We start from the raw sequence: 27,080 nt of genomic DNA, 5'->3' as shown, positions 1-27,080 counted from the left end.
TATTTCTTTCTGGCTAGTATTTGATGAAAGCTCAGGGCAATCCAGCCACTGCTCGTCACGTTCTCTGCAGAAGTATATTTATCTCAGCAATAATTTCCACAGCACTGACCACAGCAAGCTGGAAATAGCTAAGCTGTTGGTTACCTGAATTTCAGCCCAGTCTGGAGAATAACAACAAAAAACCAACAGCAACCACAAATGCTATCTTTGGATATGATTATTTTTATAAATTAAAGCTGGCAAAAGAGTTATGTAAGATGATTAAATAGATTTATGGGAGTTTAACTATAGCCATAAAATATATTCTACTATGATGACTAACTCATTAATTTTCTGCAAAAAAAAAAAATTAGCACCAAAATTTCACTATATACTATGGCTTTCTGCATAATGCTCTCTAACTCATGCCCTGATGCCATTTGTGGGGCATATATAAGATCAACTTTTAGTAAGAGCCTCTTGGCATCTAAGTAATTCTATCTTTTTGGTGGGCTACAAGGTACAAATACCTCATTCCAAATTCTATTCTATAATGAATAGGGTTGTTACATTGGGGGCCTACTACACTAATAATACTGTCTATAAACAAACCACACTGACAAGAAAATTATGGAGGCATATTCCTTAAAAGAAAAGAGGCTATGACATTGATTTGTGGGTTTTGTCAGTAATTACTAATGCTAACTCTGACTTCACTGTGGGTAAATCTAATTGAAAAAGATTTTTGCTCTTCATGTGGCTTTGCTCTTCAGTGACGGCTGGCAGGGACATCCTAATTAGGTATTATTAACAACATAGCTTATAAGTATACAAATTATTTAAACAATTAAGACAAGGATCTTTGTAAAGACCATTAAACAGGAGGAAACAGGACTGTGAAAGAGAAATCTAATTTGAAGCCATACAGAAGTTAAAAATAAATATGAGAAACAACTCTGAAGACTTCTATGATTGGAGAAGAAGAATCTCTCTCTAGATGGGCATTAACACCTTGCATCTTGCTGGGAGAGATGCTATAAAAACCAGGCAAGTGTTCTACAGTATTGGATGAAACAATAATTTCTTTTCAATTTCATTATAAAACACATTTATTTTCAATAAGATACTTTAATTAACTTGGAATTCACATTGTGGTTTCTCTTTGTAGCTCTTTGCTCAACTGAACTAAAGTAGTACAGAGAAGAACTACTGGGTTTCAGCACCAAATCATACTTCAGCAGTTGATGTAAGAGTAACACTTTGTGTTGTAGAGTAACCAATTGGTTCATTCTCATTTATGAGCAACTGGCTAGTCCCCAGTACAGGTCCTGCACTGACCCTGACCAAGGTCATCATGTGAGGTACTAGATGCATTTCAGTAAAATGTATTTCCCAACTATGCAGAGCCCTGTGATTCCACCGCTTTTGAAATCACAACATGCTATAAGACCCGAAGCCAGCAATATATCAGGGCAGATAGTTATCTCAGAGACAGGAAGCTTCAGTGACTTCAAGCCCACCTGCACACCCTACTGGCACTGCTTTTCAGCCTACCACCTGTTCAGCTGCTATAAGTGAAAAGCTCTCAGAGCTAAGCTGTTGATTTTTCAAGTCAACACATCTGGACCCTTCAGTTTCTTAAATTTCCTGAGCAGTTGTGCCTCCTAAATGATTAGTCATCTCATTTTTCTTCTCTTGCAACTTTGCTTCTCTTTCATCTGTGCACTCAGGAGGCTGCATGATCTGCTGACCTAGACACCAGATGATAGAAATGTCTTCTACATGTGGATACCTTTCAGACAATTACTTTTTCACCTGCTAACTGCAGCTCTTGTCAAGAGAGGATTCCAAAAAAAAATCCCTGCACTACCCCCTAAAAAATCACAGACACAAGAATCCTTATGTCATTCTGAGGGAGATGGGAAGGATGAACGAATGATTAAGAATCATTATGCAACATTTGAGAGCAGAAGTACTGTTCTCTAAACAAAAAACATGGAAAAGTCCGTTAGCCAGCAGACTGGAGAAGATCCCTTCTCCACAGATCTAAATTCACCTAAGTAGTTTTTTTCAGATGACATGCTTGTGAAATAGGTATACTCCCTTTGAAAATAAGTAAAAAAAACAATGAATGGGACATGGGCAAAATGAGTAAAAATGGGAGGAATATTAATGGTAGGTGACCAAGGCCCCCAACTACACAGGCAAATGCAGTCCTGGGAACTGACTGCTCAGAGTCACCTTGTTTCTTCAGGGAAGGCCCTGAGTCAAAGGGAGGATGACCCTAACACTGTTGTGTTGTATTTAGATTTCTACTCATTCTCTACTCATTCTCTTTATTCCTAAGGAATGGAGTGAGGAAGATGGAAAATAGGGCTAGAAGGTTCTTTCCCTCCTCCGGAAGGCCTTTGCTCCAATCAGCTTTTTCTACGCTTACAGTGCCTCTCTTGTCAACACACTTCCTGTTTTCCCATATGCTCCTTAGGGATATCAGTGAGGAGAGCAATATGTGGTTTCCTCACATATTTAAAAAGAAAGAAATGGGATGAAATATCTTCAGCACAGAACAACTTTCAACTCTTAGGATACAGTGTCTGCAGATAGTGTGAGATTCTCTGGCTTGAATCTGTGATGAGAAGATTTTCAACCTCAGTAAAGCTTTACTCTACTGGTTCTCCATTTGTTACAAGAACCTCAAATAATAACAATATATATTAAAATTATATATTGGTATTGGGGTTATATCCATTTATATGAGTATGTTTGTATATATGCTTGTGTATATATACACATCTGTCCCAAATTCCAAAGGTTGAGTACCATTCACAAAGGACAATTCTTTACTTCTAAACAGTTAATATAATTGAAACAGAACCAAAATCCTCCTTTGGAAACATATGAACACATCTTGGTTTACCAGTCCACATGAGGTGCTGAGGCCTAAAAGAGTGGTTTCTCCCTGAAAATCCTATCACTTGGATCTGGATCCCTGAAACAGTTTCTTTGTGATACCAGATCTCAGCCCCTGCTTCCCACAACTCTCCTCCTGTCATGACCCTTTCCATGGGCTTCCATGGACACTAGCATGATTCTATGTTGACTCCAGTCTTCTGCTCAACGGATTGCGATGTCTTTAAAATACAGGGATGAAGAATGGCTGAGAAAAGTTCAGGGAGGGGTTATTACGGGGCTTTGCCTTACAGACATTAAAATGTATAACGTGGTTAAAATCATTAAAAATAGCATCCAACTGGTACAAGGAAAGAGGCAGAGAAATAGTTAGCAACATTAAATAGGAAAGCAGCATGCATAGCATGAGCCCAACTCAATGAACAATATTTAACTGTGTATGTAAAAAGCTAATATGATTATCTCTGGGTGGTACTCTTATGGGTTTCTGCTATTTTCTTTGACTTACATTCCTTTTGTGAAACAGAAAAACAAAACACATTAGGAAAAACTCAAGTGTTAAAGGATAAATCAGAAACTGGGATAAATATTTGAAGTCAATAAAAATAGATTAACAGCCTTAAATACAAAATTATTATATGTAAATAAGTAAATAAATTACATACCTAAAGTCAATATACACAAATATGTAAGATACCTAGCAAAAAATAAATATCAGAAAGGCTGAGAACACCAAGTTAGCAAAAATATTGTGTTGACAAAAGTACATAAAATTAAACATAAAAAATGTTTAACCACACTGGTAATAAAAAAAATTAATACTCTAAGGTACTATTTTTCCAAATCAGCAAATATTTAACCACCACTAATAACAGTAAAATTTAATGAGGGTCCAATCAGGTGAACATTCTTCCCATATGTTGCTTTAAGTAATACTGCAAGCCCAAATCCTTTATCTGAAATCACTAGAGATGTGCTTCAGACTTTCGAATTCTTTAGAATTTTTTAAAAAGGAACATGTTATATTAAACATAACCTGCAGCCAGATGAGGGGCAGTACATCAGAATCAAACACATTAATATGTCTGCAGTTAAACATATAAATATTCACAAGTAGTAGAATAAATCAAAGACTGAAAACGGCCTCATTTCTGCTGATGAGAGTTTTGCCACAAAATGAGTTCAGGTTAGATTTTACGACAAAATGAGTTATGAACACATTTATGGTTTTCAGAGATTTTTAGATTCTAAAGTTGTTGATAGGGAATTCTCAACTGTTCACGGAATCTTTCTCAAAATCAATTTGGCAACATAATTATAAATGTAGACTTTAAAAGGTTCATGCATTTTGACCAATTTCAAGGAGGAACAAAACAGAAACACACAAAGAGTTATGCTTCAGGATATTCATAAGAATTTACAACAATAAAAATGAAATTGACATAGACTTATAACAGCAGAGTAATGGCTGTATTATAAAACAGCCAAATAAAGGGATAGTATATGGCCATAAAATCATTTTGAGGATACTCAATGACTCAGGAAAAGGCTCATTATTTATTGTTGAATAAAAGATAATCAAGATATAAATTTCATATTCAGGGCGATACCAAATAAAAAATAGACATATATTTGTAGAAAAAAAAGACTTGAAAAATATGCCAAAGTATTAATAGAGATTATAGTCAACCATTGGAATCACAGGTGATTTTTACTGTATTCTTTATAACTATGTCTTTGAAGTTTTTCTTATACTGAGCATGTAATACTTTGATAATTATTAATTTTCTACACAGGATTCATCCTCTTTATCTTACTGTTTATCTGAGTACATAACACAACTCCTGGAGGAGGTTCTACCAGTAGAGATGAAGCAAATGACTTTGGATGGCTCTCGCCCTTGCACTATCACTGTCCTGGGAAACTTGGTGCACAGTGCTGAAGCCCTGAAGGAGACTGCTGGCTCCGAAGCTCACAGTGGTGGTGGGGAGGTGGGTAACTGCTACTGTCCATGAAATCACAGCAATAACTTACTTGACACCTGCTGAAAAGCTCATCACAGGGAAGAAGAGCCCGTCTGTGTTGAAGTTCTCAAACATCCCTTGCACAGGCTGCCCGTTGATGCGGAATGAGATGCTGGGCACCCCGAGGTCCAGGCAGCAGCTTACCACGTCATCTGATCTCAGGAGGTGCTGGTTGATGGAAGCCACGGCTCTGGGTATCCGGCCTGGTGAGGAAAGAACAAGAAGGCGGCTGTGGAACTCTGGAGGCACCTGCCAGGTTGAGAAAGGCTCAGAGGCCTGTGGGAGAGGTAGGGAGGTGTGATGGGTACCCAAGAGATCTGGAGGTACTACTGCATTTGAAATGCAACTTTGCTTTCCCCATGTGAGATGAGCAATGAGAAATGAATTCCTCAGTTGGCAAGTGGGCAGACACCAGGCCTGATTTCAGATGGGCCTCAGGGGAAATGCTCAAGCTGCTAAGAATGAGAAATAACAAAAACTTAACTTGCTGAATGTGCGTTCAGACTGTGGTCTGGTGTCTGAAGTAATGAACAGGCTGCTTTTGCTGGTGTAGCTATTCCGAGGTAGCTGCTGTGTGTCTGTTCAGTTGTTAAGTGCCCAAAGACCTTCCTGTCTTCTATTTCCTCAAAAAGATTAGGCTGTTCTAGTGTTGGATAGAGAAGCCATCAGAGAGAAGAATGGCAAGGCCATCTAGCCATTAAACTATGCTACACAGGCTGGGCACAGTGGCTCATGCCTGTAATCCCAGCACTTTGGAAGGCCATGGCGGGCAGATGACCTGAGGTCGGCAGTACGAAACCAACCTGACCAACATAGAGAAACCCTGTCTCTGCTACAAGTACAAAATTAGCCAGGCGTGGTGGTGCATGCCTGTAATCCCAGCTACTTGGGAGGCTGAGGCAAAAGGACTGCTTGAACCCTGGAAGCAGAGGTTGTGCCAGTAAGCTGAGATTGTGTCACTGCACTCCAGTCTGGGCAACAAAAGCAAACTCTGTCTCAAAACCACCACCACCAGCCCCCCCAAAAAACTATGCTGTATAGTTTGCCTATTTGTTTGAAAGAACTTTATTATTTCAGATAAGCAGGAAAACACATTGCCAGCTATACTGTGCATTGATGTTTAAAAAACTTTTCTTCATATCTCTTTCATAAGACGATTTATCATTTCCTGACTTAAAGTAGCAAGGAAAATCACCTCTATGCTTTCCTATCTCATATTATCTTATTCTGGAAATTCTAAAAGAAGTATTAATAATTATAACCACCCACCCTTCCCCTATAGGGTTTACATTTCTATTAGAAAGAGAGCAACAAAAGGGAAGAAGTTAGGTATTAAAATAGGGTTTCTGGCAAAAGATAAAAAGACACCTTGTTTCTTCATTACACAAGTCATATGTATTCATTATAAATAGTCACAATTTAAACAGGAAAGTATATAAAAAGGCCAGGTGTGGTGGCTCATGCCTATAATCCCAGCACTTTGGAAGGCCAAGGTAGATGGATTGCTTGAGCTCAGGAATTCAGCCTAGCTAACATAGTGAAAGTCTCTCTACTAAAAATACAAAAATTAGCTGGGCAAGGTGGCATGTACCTGTACTCCCAGCTACTTAGGGGGCTGAGGTGGAAAGAGCACTTGAACCCAAGAGATGGAGGCTGAGGTGAGCTGAGATCATGCCACCGTACTCCAGCCTGGGCGACAGAATGAGACCCTGTCTCAAATAAATGAATATAAAAAGAAAAAATATAACTCCATAAAAATGCTTCCAAATATATATGTACACACACACACTCCATTTTTAAGGAGTTATACGCATACATACTTTTTATTCAAACTGGGGTAGGTTTGAATAGGCTTTTGTAGCTTGTTCTACTAATCACATCACAAATGTTTTGTTGTGTCATACAATATTCATTAGAAACTTAATTTTAATGGCTGTATAATATGCTGTGAAAAGGTAATTTCAAAAAATCCCCACCTGAGTTATTTATAAATTTTGTACATGTATCTTTGCTATGTAATATTTATAATCTCAGTTTAGATCTATTTAATGTTTTCAGTGGTTACTGTTAGTCTAGTTCAGGTTGAGCATCCCTAACCTAAAAATCCAAAATCTGAAATGTTCTCTAGAGCATCTGAAACATTTTGAGCACTGACATGATGCCACAAGTGAAAAACTTCATACTCAACCTCATGTGATGGGTCACAGTTAAAAAAAAATCAACGTTTTGTTTCATGCACAAAATTATTCAACATTTTGTATAAAATTACCTTTAGGCCACATATGTAAGGTATTTATGAAACATAAAGGAATTTTATGTTTAGAGTTGAGTCCCATTCCCAAGGTAACATATTATATATATGCAAATATTCCCAAACCCAAAAAGTCTAAAACCTAAAACACTTTTGTTCCCAAGAATTTCAAATAAGGGATACCGAACCTGTAATGGGTCTAAACTAAGCGGTCAATTTTTAATGGTGAAACCACTGTGCCCTTTTTAATTAATAAAAAAGATTAGGTAGCTCCCTCTAATTATTTGGGTAATTGACAAAGCCATATTGCATTCCCTCCCACTCTTCCACAAGCAGTAATGAGGCTCCTGTCTGCACCAGATACTATACCTTGGGCTTCGGATCAGACAGAAGACCCCATTTGTGCTCTTAAGAAGCCCGTAGTCAGGTGGGAAATGGACATTTAAATACAAAATAATATAACATGATAAATAGTGGAATGAAGGTGTGGATATGTTGCCTTCTAGAGGGAAAGGAAGATGCTGTAAATCTGGGAGCATAGAACAAGTTGAGACTTGGAGAATAAAAGGCTCACTAGATAAATGAGAAAGGAAGAAGCAAGAGGAGTCTAACATAGCTGAAGAGTGGCTGGAGCTTTGTAAGGCTGGAAGGTGAAGGTTAATGAGAGCCGGATGAGGGAGACACGGTGGGGCAATAAAGCTGGACAGGAGCATCAGGCTAGGACCACCTGCACAGCAAGAGTGCCGCTGCATGTAATGTATTTAACGCATACTGGCAAATAGTCTGAGGTGGCCTTAGACTGTTTTTTAATCACTTTAATAGCTTGCTTTACCACTGAGAAAGAGGAATAAGCTTCTCCTTATGGTGCTTCTAGGTAAAATTATTTAAAAACAAACAAAACTGAGCCAAAGTTGAAGAATGTGTAAGTTTGAGATCTTTTAAATCTGTCCATTTGAGGACACTGAGGACTCGTAGCTCATTTTACGGAGTTTAGATAACCAGGTCCCAGGATCTTTTCTTCCTCCTGTGTAAGCCTGTTTTGAAAAAATATCTATGATATTAAAATTCAGCAAAGCTTACAGTAATTGTCTCACTTTTAAGATTTATTTTACGATTAAAAACAATCTAAAAGTAAATAATAATTATAAAAATTATAAAAAACAATCTTTCCTGCATAAACTGTTTTTTGCATTAGTTTAACCTCTGGAAAATCTCACTGTAGTTATTTGAACTAAAGTTTTTTTTTTTTTGCTATTTTTTTTGACAGAGTTTTACTCTCTCACCCAGGCTGGAGTACAATGGCATGATCTTGGCTCACTGCATCCTCTGCCTTCTGGGTTCAAGTGATCCTTTCACCACAGCCCCCTAAGTAGCTTAGACTACAGGCCCATGCCACTGCCCAGATAATTTTTCTATTTTTAGTAGAGATGGGATTTCACCATGTTGGCCAGGCTGGTCTTGAACTCCTGGCCTCAAGTGACCCTCCCACCTCGGCTTCCCAAAGTGCTGGGATTACAGGTTTGAGCCACCTGGCCTACTTGAACAAATTCTAACAGATATTTGTGAATTGAGGAACACCAGGAAATAAATGCTACATCAGAAAATTGTCTTTAAAAGTATTCAGATCCTTGCTAGATAAAAATACAAATTCCAAAGTTCTTTAACGTTCTAAGAATTATACAAACTGGGGCAAAACTGCCACTGTTGAATCGTGACTCTAGTGTCCTCTCTCCCATCCTCTCAGGGTTCCCTGTTGGTTTCTATGCTGGCCTGAGGCTCGGCCACTAAAGACAAAGAGCAGCTTTCATGGGGGATGCTCTTCATCTGCAGCAGGGCTTTGATACCAAATAGAAGCTGAGCTCTGAACTTTATTTAGCCGTAGCTGCCAATGCCCTCCAGAGGAAATATGGCTGGGAGAATTTCTCCTGTTTGGCTTGTTCATTACCATTGAAAATAACCACCAGGAGCGGCAATATGCTTTTGTGGTGAAAGACACTGTCTTTTCCCACCTTTTCTCTAAGAGACTGGGCTCCAAGTAGACATTTCTTTGGAACACTTGCTAAGAAAAGTTGTAAGTAAATTGAAATCATAGGCTAGGCCTTTTTTCTTCTTCTTTGAGATGGAGTCTTACTCTGTTGCCAGATTGGAGTACAGTGGTGCAATCTTGGCTCACTGCCACCTCCGCCTCCCGGGTTCAAGTGATTCCCATCTCTGTCTCCCAAGTAGGACTGCAGGCACACAGCACAACCCCCAGCTAATGTTTTACGTTTTAGTAGAGACAGGATTTCACCATGTTGGCCAGGATGGTCTCGATCTCCTTACCTTGTGATCTGCCCGCCTTGGCCTCCCAAAGTCCTGGGATTATAGGTGTGAGCCACTGTGCCTGGCTGGGGGGGGCATATTTTTAAAGCTTGTACAGTGGAGAACAGAGTTGAGACTAATATTATCTAGAAATGAAATGGTAGCTGTTGATAATTACTGGATATGAAGTATATACTTAGCAAGTGCTTAGAGCAATGTAATGGGAAGACTATTTGGATAAGAGAGCCCATTTCATATAATATTCCTGTTGTAAAAGGTCATCTCATGAAGTATGCTCATTTTAAATGCGAGTGGTATGAAGAGTTTGAAACTGGAAAATGATGGAATTGTGGGATTGCTTTTGCATACCGTATTTTATAAATCTCCACCCCTGTGAAGCCTTTCAAGGCTTCCTAATCATTTAGGAAGGGTTTTGTATCCCACATTTAAACAAGATGCAAATCCTTTCAACTGAGCTGCAATGAGATAGCACAGGGAGGTCAGAGGGGCCTTGGAATCACAGAGGACTCGGTTCAAATCCCAGCTCCTTACCTGCTGCATGAACCTGGACCCATGATTTTACTAGAAGCTCAACTTCCCCATCTGTGAAATGAGCACAGCAGTGCCCACAGGGATGCTATAAAGAGAGTTATTTGTAAGGGACCATTATTATCCTTTTGACTTTAATGAAATAAATAAACGATGTCCTGTGTACCACCTAAGAGGCAGTTTATTGTAGTGGCTAATGGGTTTCTGGAACCAGACTGCCTGGGCTCTAGTTCTGGCTCTGTCACTGTGTGACCTTGGGCAAGTAACTTACCTTTGTGGACTCAAGTTACCTAATCTGTCAAACTGGAATAATGCTGACCTCTTAAGACTGCTGTGAGTTTTAAATCAATGAATCTATACGGAACATAGCAGAGTGCCTCACACACTGTAACCCATATCAATTGCTACCGTTTTTGGTTTTTTTTCAACTCCAGGAACCTTAATTATTAGGCTAACAGCAGAAAAAATTACCAGGACACTGTAAGAACATTACACTTTTTGCAATATTAAAAACATTAACTATATGGGAAATCATAACATTGAGGGCTGAATCCAAAAGTGATTTAAAATCTACTCTCTTTATTGACAGGTAGTATTGAAAAATATGCACATTTTAAAATGTTTAATGTATTTGACCCTTTTAGAGCAACCAGCAGAAATGCAACACTATAGAATGAAAAATCAAACTTGTTTCAGAGAGCTTTGCTGAGAGCAGCCTCAAGTGCTTTTTATGATTTGAGGAACTCTGAGTAATTCTAGAAACCATCCACGGAGAGGGGCCAGTGGTTCTTATCTCTGCCAGTCTGAAGAAGAAAAACTGTCCCCTGGTTTGGAGGCTCAGGCCCACCTGAAGGGCTCAGGAAGCTCGGAAAGGCCATTCCAAATCCGGCAACTAGATTTTCTAAAAGGCCACTTAATCATATGCTGCACATCTTCAATTAACCTCAGGATGTACTCCTACGGAATTTAGTCCCTTCTAACGAATAATGAGGCAACTGGAAACAGTGATGCTCTGCACTTGCACAGGTCCAGGCGCTGCAGAGTTTGCAATTATAATACAAGTACAAATATTTAGGCATTTAGAATGAGAGGGGATCCAAAGACAGAAAAGTGCTGCTCTTCTTCAGCTACTCCTCGGATCTTTGTCCACATAACACTGAGGCTAGAAAGGTCTGAGTCACAGTGGGTTGTGTTTTTATAAACAAACAAATATCCTGGAACTCATCTTAGCTGAGACACAAGTGAAGTCCCCTTGTGCTAATCTGACTGCAGAGATACATTATCTTGATGAGTCAGTATCTTAGTCAATCAGGAAACACAATTTTATTCCATTCATTCGCTTCTGTACCACTCGTCTCTCGGGATGGTGAATTCTTTTGCTTATTTCAATTCTGAGGAGGAAAAAGTGGTTAAAAGGGAAAGAGAGATATGATTTCCACCTGTGAAACTTCCCCTAGACAGTAACATACTGTAGGCTGCCCTGAGCTGAATTCACTTCCAACTGCTATCCTGAAAGCCCCATTGAGGCTCCATCCAGAGGGAGAAAGTGATGCCGTCACAAAAAAAGAGCCATTTCTCCAAAAGGCGGATCACAGTGTCTGAGCTGACCCTGGACTCTGTAAGGAGAGTCAGGCAGAGTTGAGGAGGGAGATGTTCCCACAGCTGATGCTGGAAAGTGACTTCCCAGGCTGCCATGGCTAAAAAGACCTGTTAAGGCTGTCTTCTTCTCTACAAAGAGAAAGCTCATTCATACTTTCAGGATGTCACTTTGAGAATTTCTCATTCAGCATGAAAGTGGGGTTCTTTATTCCCTTAGATATCACTGGCATAGCTATAACTGGGCTATTCCCATGGTCTTGAGTGAAGTACCAAAGACTCTGGATTTGGTGTTTGAAACTACAGTGGAATTCATAGATGATTAGGGAAGGTAACTCATATTTACTGTGTATCTAATGTGTGTCAGGGACTTTATATTTTTTGCCTTATTTAAATTTCATTAGAATCTTATCCTTATTTTATCAGAGGAAAACTGAGACTCTGAGAGGTTAAGTAATTTGTCCAATGTCAACAACAACAACAACAACAGCAACAAAAAACCATTAAGTGGCAGAGCTAGGATTCAAACCTAGGCATGACTCCAAAGCTATGCTATTTATTCTTGACTTTCCATTAACAAAGAGAGGCACTGTAATCGTTTCCAACTACTACAAAATCTATTTTACTTTAATAAGTATGTAAAGACCAGTTCAAGGCAGTGGCTTAATTTATGCACATGAATAACTTTAAAGGTAATGACGTTGGCATTTAAATCTCAAATAAAGGAGAATAATTTATCATAACCACCTTCTAATATATCCCCCTATCTACCAACCATTCTCTCCTGCAGTAAGTTGGAGTGTTATTTCCATTTCATTTCTTCATCAGACAATTACCTTTTCATCAGATAGTCTGAAATTCATGGCTGTCCTGGTGGGAGTCATTAACAGAAACTTTATTTCTTCAGCTGAAGCATGCCCTGACACACTGCAATGCCTTCTGCAAGATATATGTTCCCTGTGTGCTGGCTGGAGAAGTCAGAATGATGCCCAAATCCAGGAAAGCTGTGGGTTTTAGTGAGAATGAAAGATAAAAAACTGTAGACCCTGGTTTCTCCATGTCTCATCAGATGCTGGAGACTGAGGGATGAAATCCCTTGAGTGCACCTATATGGCAATATACCATCAAGAGCAGGCCTTTCAGAGAGTCACAATCCGTTTTTGAGAAGCTGATTCACCAGCCTTCTTCCCACTTCTCCAATCATAGGAGCCATTGCTAGTGATTTTCAGCATGAGCTTGGAGCACCCAGCTTCCTTGCCTTCAGAGGAGACAGGACAGATGAGGGAGAGGGTGAGCACTGTATACTCCTGGGAGGATACACAATTACACAGGATGTTCAGGTCCTGAAATGCACAGAGAGCAGCGCTTTATCGATGCACCATGAGGGGGTTGCATGCCTTCTGACTCACGGATGTATTCATTCCTCAAAATTCTACAGAGGGATACGGCAGTACAGTAAGTGTCCCATGCAGTGCTGATAAGTCTGAAAAAGGCTAAATAAATGGTTTCCTTTGAGAATGATTAGTTTCTCTTTGAAACAAAAGTCCAATTTGCTTCACCCCAGGGCCTAGGTATGCTTCATACTTTCTTAGCCAGTCCCTCGCAGAGCCCTCTTCAGGTGTAGCCGGGCTCCAGATAACATTCTTGGGCTTTGGAGCGAGTTGGCGGGAGATAGGCAGCAGTCAGCAGGAGTGTCGAACAATTTTTACAAGTCAATCTTGTTAAACCTCCCACACACTTAATCCTTCCACACTCAGGAGCTCCAAACGTCCATGAGCATAAGGATTCTTTCTTCTCAGATCATTTCTTCAGAGACAGTTTCCTGAGAGACTTATGATATCTGATGCTAACCTAAGCATAAGGTCACTACTTTATTGCAACAGACTCAGTGGTTCCATGGTAAGGGTATGAGAACCAAGGGAAGCTCCACTTCCATGAAGAATTAGGGAAGGCTAACTTGGGAGGGTGACAGCACAAGATAAGACTTTCCCTTCACATGGCCCCATTATCCTGCCATTTGAATCCACTTATTTTAGGACCACACTGTCCTCTGGGACACAAAGAACATGAACAGAGACTTTTTCATTCTTTCCCCTTGGAAAAGGATCCAGGATCAGTAAATATACAAATAAATGTTTATAGCATTCCTAAAAGTTTTACAATGTTGACACTGAATGTAACATAGCTCCTAAAATAACAGCAATAAAAAAAAATCCATTCTCCATAAGGACCAACTGAAAATAAAGACCAATGAAAAGAAATATGTCATTGGGACCTGAGCTGACTTAATCTTATCAACATCAGGCAATTAGGTTGTAACTAGAAAGCTAACGGAAGGAAGAAAATGTGATAGGTTATATAGTTACCAGTTACAGAAGAAAATATACAGGTTTGTAGAGAGAAACTTTTCCTGCATACCGGATTTGAGGAAGAGTGTGTGTCATGGTTACTTATGTAACAGGCACGCTTACGTAAGGGATTTTTATAAGGGACATGACGTCTCCAATTGCAGTTTTGCAAAAGATACGGAAAATACACGCTTTGGACAACAGACGGGAGAGGTAGGGCTCTTCTTTTTGATGAAAGCCTAAGAGTCTTGCATTTTTTCACCCAAGCAGAAGCCAAGATCTTCCTCAACAGGCACAGGCCATGGATGAAAAGCATCATTTATTTATCTAAAAAAAAAGGAAGACCTGAATTCTTTTAAAGAGTTTAGCACCTACTGTGTGTTAGGTACGGACCCAGATATTTTATAAACTGTATTATGAAGCAGCAGGCTGTGTTGACAAAATCATGGACTTGCAGTCAAATCTGGATCCTTCCCAGTATGACTTTGAATAAATTACTGAACCAAGTTTATGCTTCTGTTTACACATTTGTCATAGGAGGTCAATATTTTCTACCTTAAGGGGTTACTGTGAGGATAAAATAAGAGAAAAATGAACAGTAAGTACATAACTCACTGCCCAGTGAATAAAAGCTGGGTCTCTGCTCATGTAATCCTAACGATTCCACACAGTAAGGCTCATGCAGATACAATGAGCTTGAGAGGTGATCTGCACTAGATCACATAGCTAGGAAATGTCAGAGTAATGGTATAAATGAGTCTTATTTCAACCTGATACTGTTTTCCACCTAATCGTTTAATTAGTTGAGACTCTTGAGTCTGTATTATTTCAACGGAAAGTGGCAATTTCAGCTTGAATAATTCAAGCCTCCGTAAGTGAGATTATGAGCCAAAGCTTTAGCAAGGTACTCACCCGACCAAAGGTGAAGTCCATCAAAGCCATAGGAGTACAGGTCATCGCCAACACCATTGCCTCCCCATCCTTCTCCACCTCCTGGGTATGGGGCATAGCCTGAGGACGACGCCCAGCCCACCCGCAGATGTGTGGGCTCTGCTGTTAGGAAGGGGTCCACCTGGTCGATAATCAACTCGAAGTACCACTTCTTGTACTGGGCTGAGCCCTCCGCGACTCCCAGGAAGATGTTTGGCCGCATACTGAAATTAAACATGGGGCAAGTGGCGTCTACAGACCCTTAAAAACTGAGAAAGCAAGTTGAACCAGACCACAGGAGGCAATGGCCCAGTTATACCTAGGACAAGAGCAATGGTGTGTTCTTCTTATTACTCAAAAGATGGGAGGGTTCCCAAAAAGCCAGGAGTCTGAGATCAGCCTGAGGAACAAAGTGAGACGCCATCTTTACAAAACTTAGCTGGGTATAGTGGTGTGTACCTATAGTCCAAGCTACTTGTGAGGCTGAGGCTGGAGAACTGCTTCAGCCAAGGAGTTCAAGGCTGCAGTGAGCCATAATTATGCTATTTTACTCTACCCTGGGCAACAGAGTGAGAGCCTGTCTCCAAAAAAAAAAAACAAAAAAAAGAGTTGAAAAAGCTTAGGACCCTCAACATTTGATCAAGTTCTTAGCGTGAGGCATCAGGACAACATTTTCATTACAAAACATGAAGGATGCCTCTTTTAATATTCCATTTAAGGCAACCAACGTTTACCGAGCACTAACCATGGGCAACGACGCTGCAAATATTATACAGAGTTGCTTGATGATAAATCTTTGTTTCTTTAAGTTAAAAAGAAATTACTTGCGTTCCATTTTCTGGCCAATTGGTATAAGCACCTTCATTTTCAGTACAGCAGCTTTGTTACCCAAGCATTATTAATAACGCTGGTCTCTTAAAACCATTAAGAAGTCATTACTAGGCAACCTTGTTAAGGGCAAGTGGTTTTAATGTATCCAGCAAAGTGGTTAAAAGCTTAAGACACACCACTTAGATTTTTGTTTGGAATCATACTCTTAGAGACAAGTATGACTGGGGGACTAGGTTGGGGCTAGATGATGGCTGGAGAACCCACTGTTCCTAGGCTGGAGCTATGCCCTGTTTTGGGTGGGTAAAGAAAAATCTAGCTGGCCCCATGAAGAAAGTAAGTCTGTGTGACAGCTCAGGTCTGTGGGCCACTCTGCACTTCAGAGGGAAGGTTTTATTCTTGCCATTGTGGAGTAGTGTAGGTCTAGGTAGAAGGCGGCTAGAAAATCGATCTGCCTAGTCCCAGCCCGGTGAGTTCACATGACTCACGTGCAGCCACAAGTATGGACTAGCAAGCCAGGAATCCAGCATGGGCCCCTGCTCTTCACCCTGATCCTCACAGACCGCAGTGAGATACATGATTATGCGCCAGAGGATGCAAGAAACCACGGTCTCACTTGGGATATCCATTCTACGAACAGATTATAGAAAAAAGTTGGTATATAAAAATAATTATGAATATATTGTGAAGTTACACGAGTTGCATTAAAGTTTAAAATAAAACATGGTAGGCCACTTTAGGTCAAATTCTTCAGCACTCAGGTGCTACATATACTCTATCCTCAGTTATTAAATAAAAAAGTTTGAGAAATTCTGCTAAAAGGTTTGGGGGCTCTAGTCATACGGAAGTGCACATTTGCCTGGTACTTGTATCACCATGGAAACTATGGGTGGGCAACTTTGGAGTTCAGATCAGCCCTCTTTCCCTGCCTAGAGACAAGACAGGCAGAACTATGCTTGGCATTTGGAATGATGGTGGGGACCTTACCTGGTTACATCGTTAATCAGTCGTGTCTGCAGCAGCAGGTTTCTCCGGGGCAGCAAGTTGTCACAGATCAGATTCTGGTTGGCTCTCACTGCAACCCCATTGCAGAGACAGAGGGAGCACAGGATATCCAGAACCTGCAGCAGGACACACCCACCAACCCTTAGGACCACCAGCAGGACACAGTGGGCAGGATCACGGCAATACATGAAGGATTCATAAAGGATTCATGCATGGGGGCTAGGCTCTGAGCCAGCTCAGAGCCAAGGAAGCCTCTTACCCAGAAGGAGAGAGTGATGCCTCAGAGCCTTCTGCTTCTTGGAAAAATGAGTCTGGGCTTCCTTCTAGCCCCTCTGCTCTACTCTAACGCCACTTCCCTCCAAACTGTGCATGCCATCGGTGGCCACTGTTCTATTTCGGTAAGTAAGAGGCTGTGCTCTGAAGACAGACTAAGTTAATATCCCAGCCAGGCCAGGACGAAGGTGTGGTGAGGCATCTAGGGCACAAAATCTAGGCCCTACTCACTGTCTGAGTTCTGAAAAAACAGAGAAGGATAAACGGCCCTCCATGGACTTCAAACTCAAGCAGCACTCTCTCACTCAGCCCTGATGGTGCTCGGCACTGAGTATTAGTGGATGCTCATTACAGATCTTAATAAAATGGCATGTAAGATTCCCATTTGGCTAAGGTCTTGCATGTAGCGGGCTTGGGAATCTTGCTTGAGTGGGGCCAGAATAGGGCAGACTCCTGTTCTTAGGTCTTTTGCTGTGATATAATCAAAACTCAGGAAGATACCCTTTAATTCCTGGAAATCGTCATTCTAAATATTTTACCCACTCTCCTTCTCCCTTCTAGGAGAACAAACTTGCAAGAGCCCAGGTGGCCCATGAATCTAAAAGACCCGTCATTAAACTGCTTCTGCCCCTTGTTTCCCAGCTGGGAAAGTGGGAACAGTTCATGTTTGCCTTGTCCTGCAGGCCCACCTCTCCTCTGTCCTCTCCTTGCACTATATCTTCTTTCATTCAGATTTAATGTTCCTATCATGGCAAAGCAACTGTGTGGGCCAGTCAGGCTGTTCCTCCCGCTCTCCTTCACAGAGAGGAATGTGCAAACAGCAGTCAATAAATAACAGCCACCATATGACAGGTTGCCCCAACAGGGAGGCAGGCAGCCTCATTTCAGCTTCTCAAAGTGGCCACTGAAGACTCAATGCTTAGTGGGGTTTGATAGCTTCAAGGTGTTCATGGCATTTGTATCCATAATTCTCACAAACCAATTTTCTAGCTGACTCCCTGAATGTCAGCTTTGTTCCAGATAAATACAAAGCACATTTATGGAACAAACAGAAAAGAATCCCAAATGCAGTTTTATGGGGGACCCTTACCATTAGCACTCTGTGAAAGATATCAACTGTGGAAACTTGAAGTCCAAAGGATAATTTCTCACCCTAAGAAAAGAGCCATAGATGGCCAGGAAATGAAATCCCTTTCAGCCAGCCTGTCACACATTTCATCTGTTTTGCCTTGGGGTGATGGCTACAGGAGACTTGCTGTTATAGCCAGAGGGAGAGCAGAGTTTAATCCACATACAGTAGGAACAGCAAAGAGAAACAGACTCTGTAAAAAGCACACAGCCTAACAGTGTGTGCCTCACACGAAAGAGCAGTGCCTCCTCTATAAATAATTGATGCTACTAAAAGAATCAAAGTTGACATTGTTTAGGCTTTGCTTTAGGAGGTACTCCTTCACGTAAAACTCGGGAATGGGGATAAACTTCCTTTTCTAAAAGAGTTCAAATGGGTTGGTGAAAGGAAATTATCTTGGGCCCCCAGAATCACTAAGGAAAACTCAAGCTGGGAACTACTTAGGGCAAACCTGCCTCCCATGCTATTCAAAGTCACTCCTCTGCTCACTGTGATAGATGCATGTCTGATTTGCCTCCTTTGGAAAGAACATAACCATTTGTGTATCGCCTGTCTATGACCTGGAAGCTCCCTCCCCACTTCCAGCCTTCCCGTTTTTGCTTCAAGTTGTCCTGCCTTTCCAGACCAATGTACTTCTTACATACATTGAGTGACATCTCACATCTCCCTAAATGTATAAAGCCAAGCTGTGCCCCCCCCCCCCCCCTAGGGCGCATGTCATCAGGACTTCCTGAGGCTGTGTCACAAGCACGTCCTCATTCTTGGCAAAGTAAACGTTAAATTAACTGAGACCTGTCTCAGATTTTATTGACTCACATTTTGGTAACCAGAGGGGACTGTGAGTGGAGATGCCCCCGACCTTCGACAAATCTTCTATCAGTGCTTGGTACCAGCATGAACTAGCCTTATGGCTCAAAACAGTTTGCTGAGGTCTGAGAGCACCCTCTCCAGAGAATCCCTGATCTCCCAAAACTTGGTCGAGATCTAAAGTTTGTTTTGCTATACAACTCCTCTTATTTCTTTTTTTTTTTTTTTTTTAGTTTTACTTGCTTCTAATAGGAAGGCAAGTTTTCCTGCTTCCAGGATGATGGAAGGCAGGTAACTCCTTTATTGAGTTTGATCTCACTTCCAACAGGGAAGATACCTTTTTTTTCCTGCCTCCAGGCTGGTAGAGAGCAGTCTACAGTAGCTAAGAAACTGGTTTGGGATTCTGTCTTGCAAATTCCCTTTAAATGACCAAAGTTAGCATTTAACAATTAGCTGGTGTTAATTTCCACTTAGAGTGCTCAGAAATCATATAATTTGTGTGATCATTGTTAGTTTAACAGCATTTTGCCCTAGCTTAAAGAAATATGGTAATAAGATTTAAAAAAAAAATTTTAAAGGAGCTCAAACAAGGCAGCTTAATTAAAAGGCTAATATCCAAGATGTGTGTGTGTGTGTATGTGTGCATGTTTGTATTTGAAACGGCTTCATGTTTTTGTTTTTTGTTTTTCTCTCCTAAAGCCTTGTCTTTTTTTGTTGAGTAAAAGTTCTTTTTTTTCTTCTCAGTTAACTGAATTCCATTTTCATCTGATTTTTTAAAGAATTAAAATAGTTATTGCAACAGAGGCCGCTCGGGTTTTTAAGGAAGAGTATAGTTTAATTTTATGTTTAATTTGGCTCAAAGAGAAATAAAAGTGTCTCCCTCTAGCACCACCAGACTTTTTCTTTCTGTACTTTATGATGTAAATTTTGCTATTTGATTTTCACTTGTTTCCTTTAATGTGCAAATTTAAGGCTTCTTAGCTGACAACTGCCTAGGGTTGTGAAACAGGTTATCAAGAATCTGAAAGTCTAAGATGGGGAAAAATAGGTGGGGGGAGGTCTTTATAAATCTATAAATGTACTTCCATTGGCATGTCTAATACATTTTTATATATATTTATGTGATGTGTACAGAATGTTTCACTACTAACAATATGTAAAAAAAAAAAACTAATTGGCTTAAAAAACAAAAGCTCTTAAATTATATACTAAAAAAGACTATTCAAATGCATTTTACAGTTTCTGTAACTTAGGTAAAATTTTTATTTTTCTTTTGAGATGGAGTCTCGCACTATCGCCTGAGCTGGAGTGCAGCAGCACCATCTGGGCTCACTGCAACCTCTGCCTCCCAGCTTCAAGCCATTCTCCTGCCTCAGCCTCCCAAGTAGCTGGAATTACAGGCCCCTGCTACCACATCCTGCTAATTTTTGTATTTTTAGTAGAGATGGGGTTTCACAATGTTGGCGAGGCTGGTCTTGAATTTCTGACCTCATGATCCACCTGTCTCTGCCTCCCTAAGAGCTGAGATTACAGGCATGAGCCATCATGCCTGGCCAGTAAAATCTTTAATAAATAAGCTAGCCTTAAAATTACTGGTAAAGTACTATTAGAAATGCCTTAAGAATTGCCCAGCATACATTTTTGTTTACATTTATTAATGAAGGAATTTCATACTTATCCCTGTCAAATACTGTAAGGTGTCAAAATTTGGCATAGGGGTTGCAAAACTATAAACCCAGCCCAAAACAGAATCATCTTTGCTTTTGTAATTTTTAATAAGATATTGATAAGGGTTTAATGAAAATAGCTGCATCTTGAATTTACTGATTACCTTAACTTCTAATCTGGTGGCCTTAGGTAGTCTAGTCCACAGACAGTAAGGAGGTTTGTTTTGGGAAAGACTGTTATTGTCAGTTTCAAAGCTAAAATATAAACGAAGTTCCTCCCAAAGTTAGTTCTGCTTGTGACCAGGAATGAACAAGGACAGCTTGGAGGTTAAAAGCAATATTGAGTCAGTTAGGCCAAATCTCTTTTCACTGGTCTCAGTTATAATTTTGCAATGGCGGTTTTATAACTTAAATGACTATCATAGTTTTAGTGAATAATCTAGGAAAACAATTAAAACAATTAGGCAAATGTAAAGGGATAAATATTTGTAGACAAACTGGTCATAATTTAGAATATAAAGTTAAATTAAATAATAGATATTGCATTATTTGGGTATTTTCCAATAAATACATTTTAGAAGAACATTCTTGCTAGACAAAAAAATGTCTTTTTTTTTTTTTTTAAAAAAAAAAAGAGGTGAACCAGTTTTGTCTAATTCAAAGCTTATTTAAAGGTTATATATAGAACAAGGTGAAAGGAACCGGGAATAAAAAAGATGTAAAGAAAGTTATAAAAATAAAGAGTATTTCTTTTTTGAGGTAAAAAGGCTTAAAGAGAAATAATTTTATAAGATAGAATCTTACATGGTAAATTTAGTCCTAAAATAACTGGTTTTTTTAAAAAAAACCAGTATAAGTCACAATAAGAGGATATATATTAAAAAAATTAAAACTCAGAAACTTTCATATGATCAAGTTGTCATATTAAGTTTTGGTTTAGAAAAAAAAAACTGAGATAAAATTTTTTTTAGAATTAAGGTGTATTACTTCCATGTATCTTCCTGTACATGGTTTTCAAGTTCTTTTAACACTGAGTTACAGGACTCTAACACCTGGGTCTAAAAAGGACACCAAGTCCTGTTAAACCTTAAACACTGACAGCAATTAAAGCCTTATCTTCAGACCCCATAGAAGATGCCAATCAAAACCAACCGCATTCCTGAGACAAAGGGCAAGAAATTAAAGCTATTCAACTCCTCAAGACCCAGGGGCTGTCACCAAAGAGGTGGGTGTTTAAGATTGTAAGGGCCAATTTTGAACGATAAGTTCAGTTTCTCTATAAATTATTAATGTCAAAGGGACACTGATGCAAACCCGTATATGGACCCCTGTGCCAGATTAGTAAGGTTTTCTTAAAGCTTAACCAACTTCTTAATAAAGATTATAAAGGTTATAAAAGGCTTACAGAAGTTATATTTTATAATCAAGATTACATTTTATAAATTGTTTACAAAAGTTTGAAAAGCAAATGTAATTGACTTCATGCTGCTCTTATTAGGGCTTCTTGTTTAGAAAATTAAGTCTTCTCTCTCAAAGAATGAAGGCTTTTGCTTTTTTTTTTTTTTCCTGAAATGCTTTAATCATCACTTAAATAAATGACTTTATAGTGACCTGTAATCCTATTTTGTAATATCAAGTGTTTTATAAGGTCTTTTAGCCTGACTGACAGTGCCATGGATTCTATGATGATCTCCGTGACCGGCACATACACCTCTTGAGGGCCTTCTGGAATTAGAAAACCTGAAGTAGCTGCAAGATCATGAAAAATGCAAGAATAATCAACCCGATCAACCCCTGCAGCATCTAACTAACTTGAGACATTCTTCTATTGCTGCTTATTCCGGCCCCACTTGACAAGGCCATTGGACTTTGTAACCAACCTGGGTCAACCTTGTGACTCCAGCCCCAAAGACCCCCTCCCAGCTTGCAAAAAACTACCCTGAAACTGTAACTTCTGTACCTTTCTACTGCCTACCCCAAACGTATAAAACCATCTCCTATCCCACTGCCCTTCGCTGGCTCTCTTTTCAGACTCAGTCTGCCCACACCTTGGTGAATAAACAGCCATGCTCCTCACACAAAGACAATTTGGGGGGGTCTCTTCACGCAACGTGCATATTTTAACACATTTTAAACTTTTTATATTTGACAAACTTTCCAAAATCAACTTATAAATTATGTCTTTTTCTAACCTAGTTAATTCTTTAAGACATTAGTTTCCCTAAAGTCCACAAATGACATAATTTAACTTATTTGGCATAAAAATTATACAGGAAGCATTGTCAAATATGAAACGGCGTTTGGTTTCTTTGGGCTATATTTGTGTAAATATTTTATTGGTTATGTGTTCCAAAATTATGGGAAACTCCTGTAATTCTGAGGTACCTTAGCGTACATTATCAGTAATAATCATAATTGTTATAATTATTGCATGCCACAGAGGTAATGAATTTCCTTGTCAATTGTTTCTTTTAACTACGACTGCCTTAAAACTTTTTTTTAATCCACAAACAATTGTCTAGTTTTATCTTGTTTTGAACCCTCTCTAAAAGGCGGGATTGTAATCAGCTATAGGACTCTAACAGTTGCACTTAAATGCAGGTTTTCTAGTAACTTTGAAAATTGTGACATTGGAATAAAGGAAAAAACTTTCAGAACTCTCATGGAGAGCTGAAATGTTCATGACTATCAAAAAGAACTGGAGTTGACTGAATTAACTGAAGCAACAGAAAACTGAAGTAATCTTTTTGACTTTTTGCTTAAAACGTTGCTGGTACTGTTTTGTTTTACAGAGTTAAGGAAACTTTTAAGTGATTTACAGCTTTTAACAATTGAGTAAAGAATATTCCTATGAACAAAATTTGGAGCATATTTGTTTTTCTCTACCTAACTTCTCCATAATTTGGAAACTATTTGTGAGTATTCTCAATTTATGGCAATATAGTTATTTGCATAAGTACAGTAAAAATCTGTTTTCTTTTGTAATGGGGCACAATTGGAGAAATTGGTTATTTTACCAAGGCTATGACTGGAATGGTGTGCTTTCCTTTAAGGAGTCAAACTTGACTTATGAAGGCAATAAAGCCCTTGGAACAACTGGCTTCGTATTTTGTGTACACAATCCCTGTACAAAGTTTCTGACCTGTGGTAAGTAAAGAATGTCACTTCCTGTCAGGCGCAGAAGCCCCAGGTTTATCTTGGACCCTCAAGAGGAGAAGAAATTCACCCAACTCATAGGTATTTAATGGCACAAATCTACGGCTGGGCTTAGATTTAAAAAGTCTTATCTGAGATCCCTGCTATGGAACAAAGTTCTATCAAAGTCAGTTTAAAAGCCTAAGTAAAAACTAATTATTTTTGCTGCACTCTATACAAATAATTAGGCAAAGTATAATAAAGCAAACCAGTCCTACCATGATTTGTCTTTAGCAAAAATGGGAAACTGCAGAGAGAAAAATTATGTTTCAAAACTGTAGTAGACCTGTTGATAGATTCTGGTCTGCCTATTTTTTTTTTTTTTAAATTTTTTTTTTTTTTACAGGTTTGGACCGAAAAATTTTTTTTGGCTACAAGTCTTCAAAATAATGTTTTTAAATTTTTTACCTTCTTTTTTCCACTTTTCCTAATCTGGAGTCACTGAAATCTAAGCTGTGCTTTCTTAAAACCCTATGAACTGAATCCAGACAACTTAAACTTCAGAAGAAAATAACAGCAACCTATTTACATACATAAGCCACTTTCATATCTGCCTAGTAATGTACGGACTTCAGAGTAATGTGACCTACATAGATTTTTCCAGGATTGTTCTTTTGTTTGTTGTTTTTTCTTCTTCCTCTCAGCTGTTTTCTCTTCACAGGACATGCTGCTTCACAACCTACTAAAAATGAGCTTTTGGGACCTACCATCTAGGAATAAACTGTTCTAGCCATGAGAGATCAGATGAAACCTGAGACCAGAGACTCATTCTCTTGTAAAATGCTTTTTCCAAAAGATATTTAAAAAAAAGAAAAGTGGGTAAATGTGAAAGGAAAATGTCTTGAGCTCCCAAAATCACTAAGGAAAACTGAAGCTGGGAACTGCTTAGGGCAAACCTACCTCCTGTTCTATTCAACGTCACTCCTCTGCTCACTGACATGGACGCAGATCTGATTTGCCTCCTTTGGAAAGGCTAATTAGAACCTCAGTAGAATGTAACCATTTGTGTATCACCAGTCTGTGATCTGGAAGCTCCCTCCCAGGTTCCAGTCTTCCTGCTTTTGCTTCCAGTTGTCCCACCTTTCCAAACTGAACCATTCTACTTCTTACATATACTGATTGATGTCTCATGTCTCATGTCTCCCTAAATGTATAAAACCAAGGTGTGCCCAGACCATCTTGGGCACATGTCATCAGGACTTCCTGAGGCTGTGTCATGGGCATGTCCTCAACCTTGGCAAAATGAAGTTTCTGAATTAACTAACACTTGTCTCAGGTTTTCCGGGTTCACAGTTTCTTTTAAAAGAAAAAAATAAGTGTAGATAGGTCCAATCCACCATGGGGGCATGCAGGCATTGCAACTAGAGGCCATCCGTACTTTCTGATAGGGGGCATCTTGGTGACTTCTGGAATATCTGGCTGGAAAGTCTGACTAGAGAGGCAGGTGCTGTTGAGTATTCACCAGACTTCATTTTCTTCTCCTTCTGAGCATACAGAGGCTTTATTTCCCAACACTCCTTGCAGGTATAGGGGATCATGTGACTAAGTTTTGGCCAATAGGAAGTGGGTGGGCCTCAGGAGTGGGCCCCACCATCCTTACCTTCCTTCCACTGGATTCAGATATCCAACAAGGGGTTCCAAAGCCCAAAGATCTCCTTATTCCAAGAATGATCCCCAGAACAGCAGCACTGGTACAATCTAGATTACCAGCAATGGTGCCATCATTCTAGAAATACAGATGCTTAGCCCCATCCCCATCCCCCAAATTATTAAATCAGAACATGTTAACATGATCCCCAGGAGATTTGTAAACACCTTGCTGTCTGTGAGGCTCTGCCTTTATGAGATGGTAAAACCACTAACCACACTCAATGGAGCCCTCCCACTGGCCTTGGACAGACATATGAGCAAAAATAAACCTTGACTATGCTAAGACACTGACACTATGGGGTTTTCTGTCACAGGAGTCAGGCCTCCGTCATCAATAGCCCATTTGGGGGTTCACTTGTTTCTGGTTGTAATTATTCTCATCACTGACACCGCATTTCATTCGAGAGCCTCTCATTTTGCTTTTATCTCCATTACCATCTATCTCAAACACAAGCTTATATGGGAATTATACTTTGAATATAAATATCTATGGAAACATTGTTAGGCTGTTGAATTTTTGTCATTAGCTTTCATCTGTAAAAGCAGTCTTATTAAACAAATGCTAACTATATTTATTCTGAGATTTTCTTATCAAGTCCTATATTTGAGAAATGAGTGCTCTTCAGTCCCCCAGGCTAAACCTTTGATTCCTGATTTATACTTTCTGAGAGTCAACAATATTACTATTTTATCATACATTTTCTCAGAGGTAGCCCCAAATCCTTGCAAAACAAAGAAGATAAAAAATATTTATCTATGACAACTTTGAGCAGATTTGGAGTAGGGCAGCCTCAGGGGCAAGTAGAAAGTGCACATTTTATTTATATTAGCAGAATCTTACTCTGGAAAAATTACAGGGTGATTGTTATAATTTTCATCAATTATTCTTTTTATGCCAATTAACAAAATCAGTGCTACTAACATAGTGTGTTTCTTACCACTGATGAGGCATCTGTTGGAAGAGATGATGCCTGTACATATATGTGAGCTTCCATCAGTTTAAGGTGAGACAGGAGTAGATTTTGGCTCACTCATTTGTTCCTTTTATTCATTTATTAAACCTTCAACAAGCATGCATGAATGCTTGCCATGTACAACATCTTAGCTTGGCACTGCGAGGATTACAAAGACAGTCCCTACCGCAAAGGAACTTACAGGTTTAAGAGAGACATGCAAAAATAACTATAATGAAAGGCAGACTGGAACAATCATTATAGCACAGAACAAATCATAAGAAGAGAGGACACCAATTCCAACTGGAATCAGAAGATTCATGGAGGAAGTGGCATTTGAACTAAGTTTTAAAGAGCAGATCAGAATGTATTTATTTTTACTTTTTTAATTGACCAGAGAAGAATTTTGATGAGTCTTAGGAAAGTAGGAAGCAAGGAGCTGCTGAAGGATTCACAAGAGTGAAATCACTGAGAGGTCAAAGGGTAGAATGCAGTAGAAAAATATGGAGTGGGCACTACAACACGCTCTGTCCTTTTCACTTCAAAGAGTGTGTTCTTTCCCTATAACTTATTGACCTCAAATCTGATCATGTTTTGATGAGTAGTAATTATTTCCATGAAAGGGACGAAGCTAACAACTTAAATATTTTAGCAAAGAAGTAAAGGTATAATAGTTGCCACCATT

At 39.4% G+C, this 27,080-nt stretch overlaps 1 protein-coding gene and 1 long non-coding RNA gene across 17 annotated transcripts in view; both read right to left on the bottom strand.

The window, feature by feature from the left end:
* Positions 1-27,080, bottom strand: part of RYR3 (ryanodine receptor 3) — a 553,391-nt gene that overhangs the window by 250,038 nt on the left and 276,273 nt on the right. For all 16 annotated transcript variants that reach the window (XR_004263777.1, XM_032261324.1, XM_032261337.1 and 13 more), the window contains 3 exons: positions 16,704-16,837; positions 14,871-15,112; positions 4,924-5,116 (listed from right to left, as the gene is read on the bottom strand). Coding sequence is in view for 15 of the 16 variants with exons in the window: in XM_032261324.1 (XP_032117215.1) it covers positions 4,924-5,116; positions 14,871-15,112; positions 16,704-16,837 (569 nt within the window). In the remaining variant the exon portion in view is untranslated. The remainder of the gene's footprint in view (positions 1-4,923; positions 5,117-14,870; positions 15,113-16,703; positions 16,838-27,080) is intronic.
* Positions 7,974-9,322, bottom strand: LOC116538789. Its single transcript, XR_004263781.1, has 2 exons — positions 8,861-9,322; positions 7,974-8,198 (listed from the first exon to the last, which is right to left on the bottom strand). It is a non-coding gene; the product is annotated as an uncharacterized LOC116538789 (long non-coding RNA).

This window comes from Sapajus apella, unplaced genomic scaffold (genome assembly GCF_009761245.1).
Source record: "Sapajus apella isolate SASKATOON/1434 unplaced genomic scaffold, GSC_monkey_1.0 scaffold122, whole genome shotgun sequence".
Classification (NCBI taxonomy): Eukaryota; Metazoa; Chordata; class Mammalia; order Primates; family Cebidae; genus Sapajus; species Sapajus apella.
This window is presented reverse-complemented; position numbering and strand designations above follow the sequence as displayed.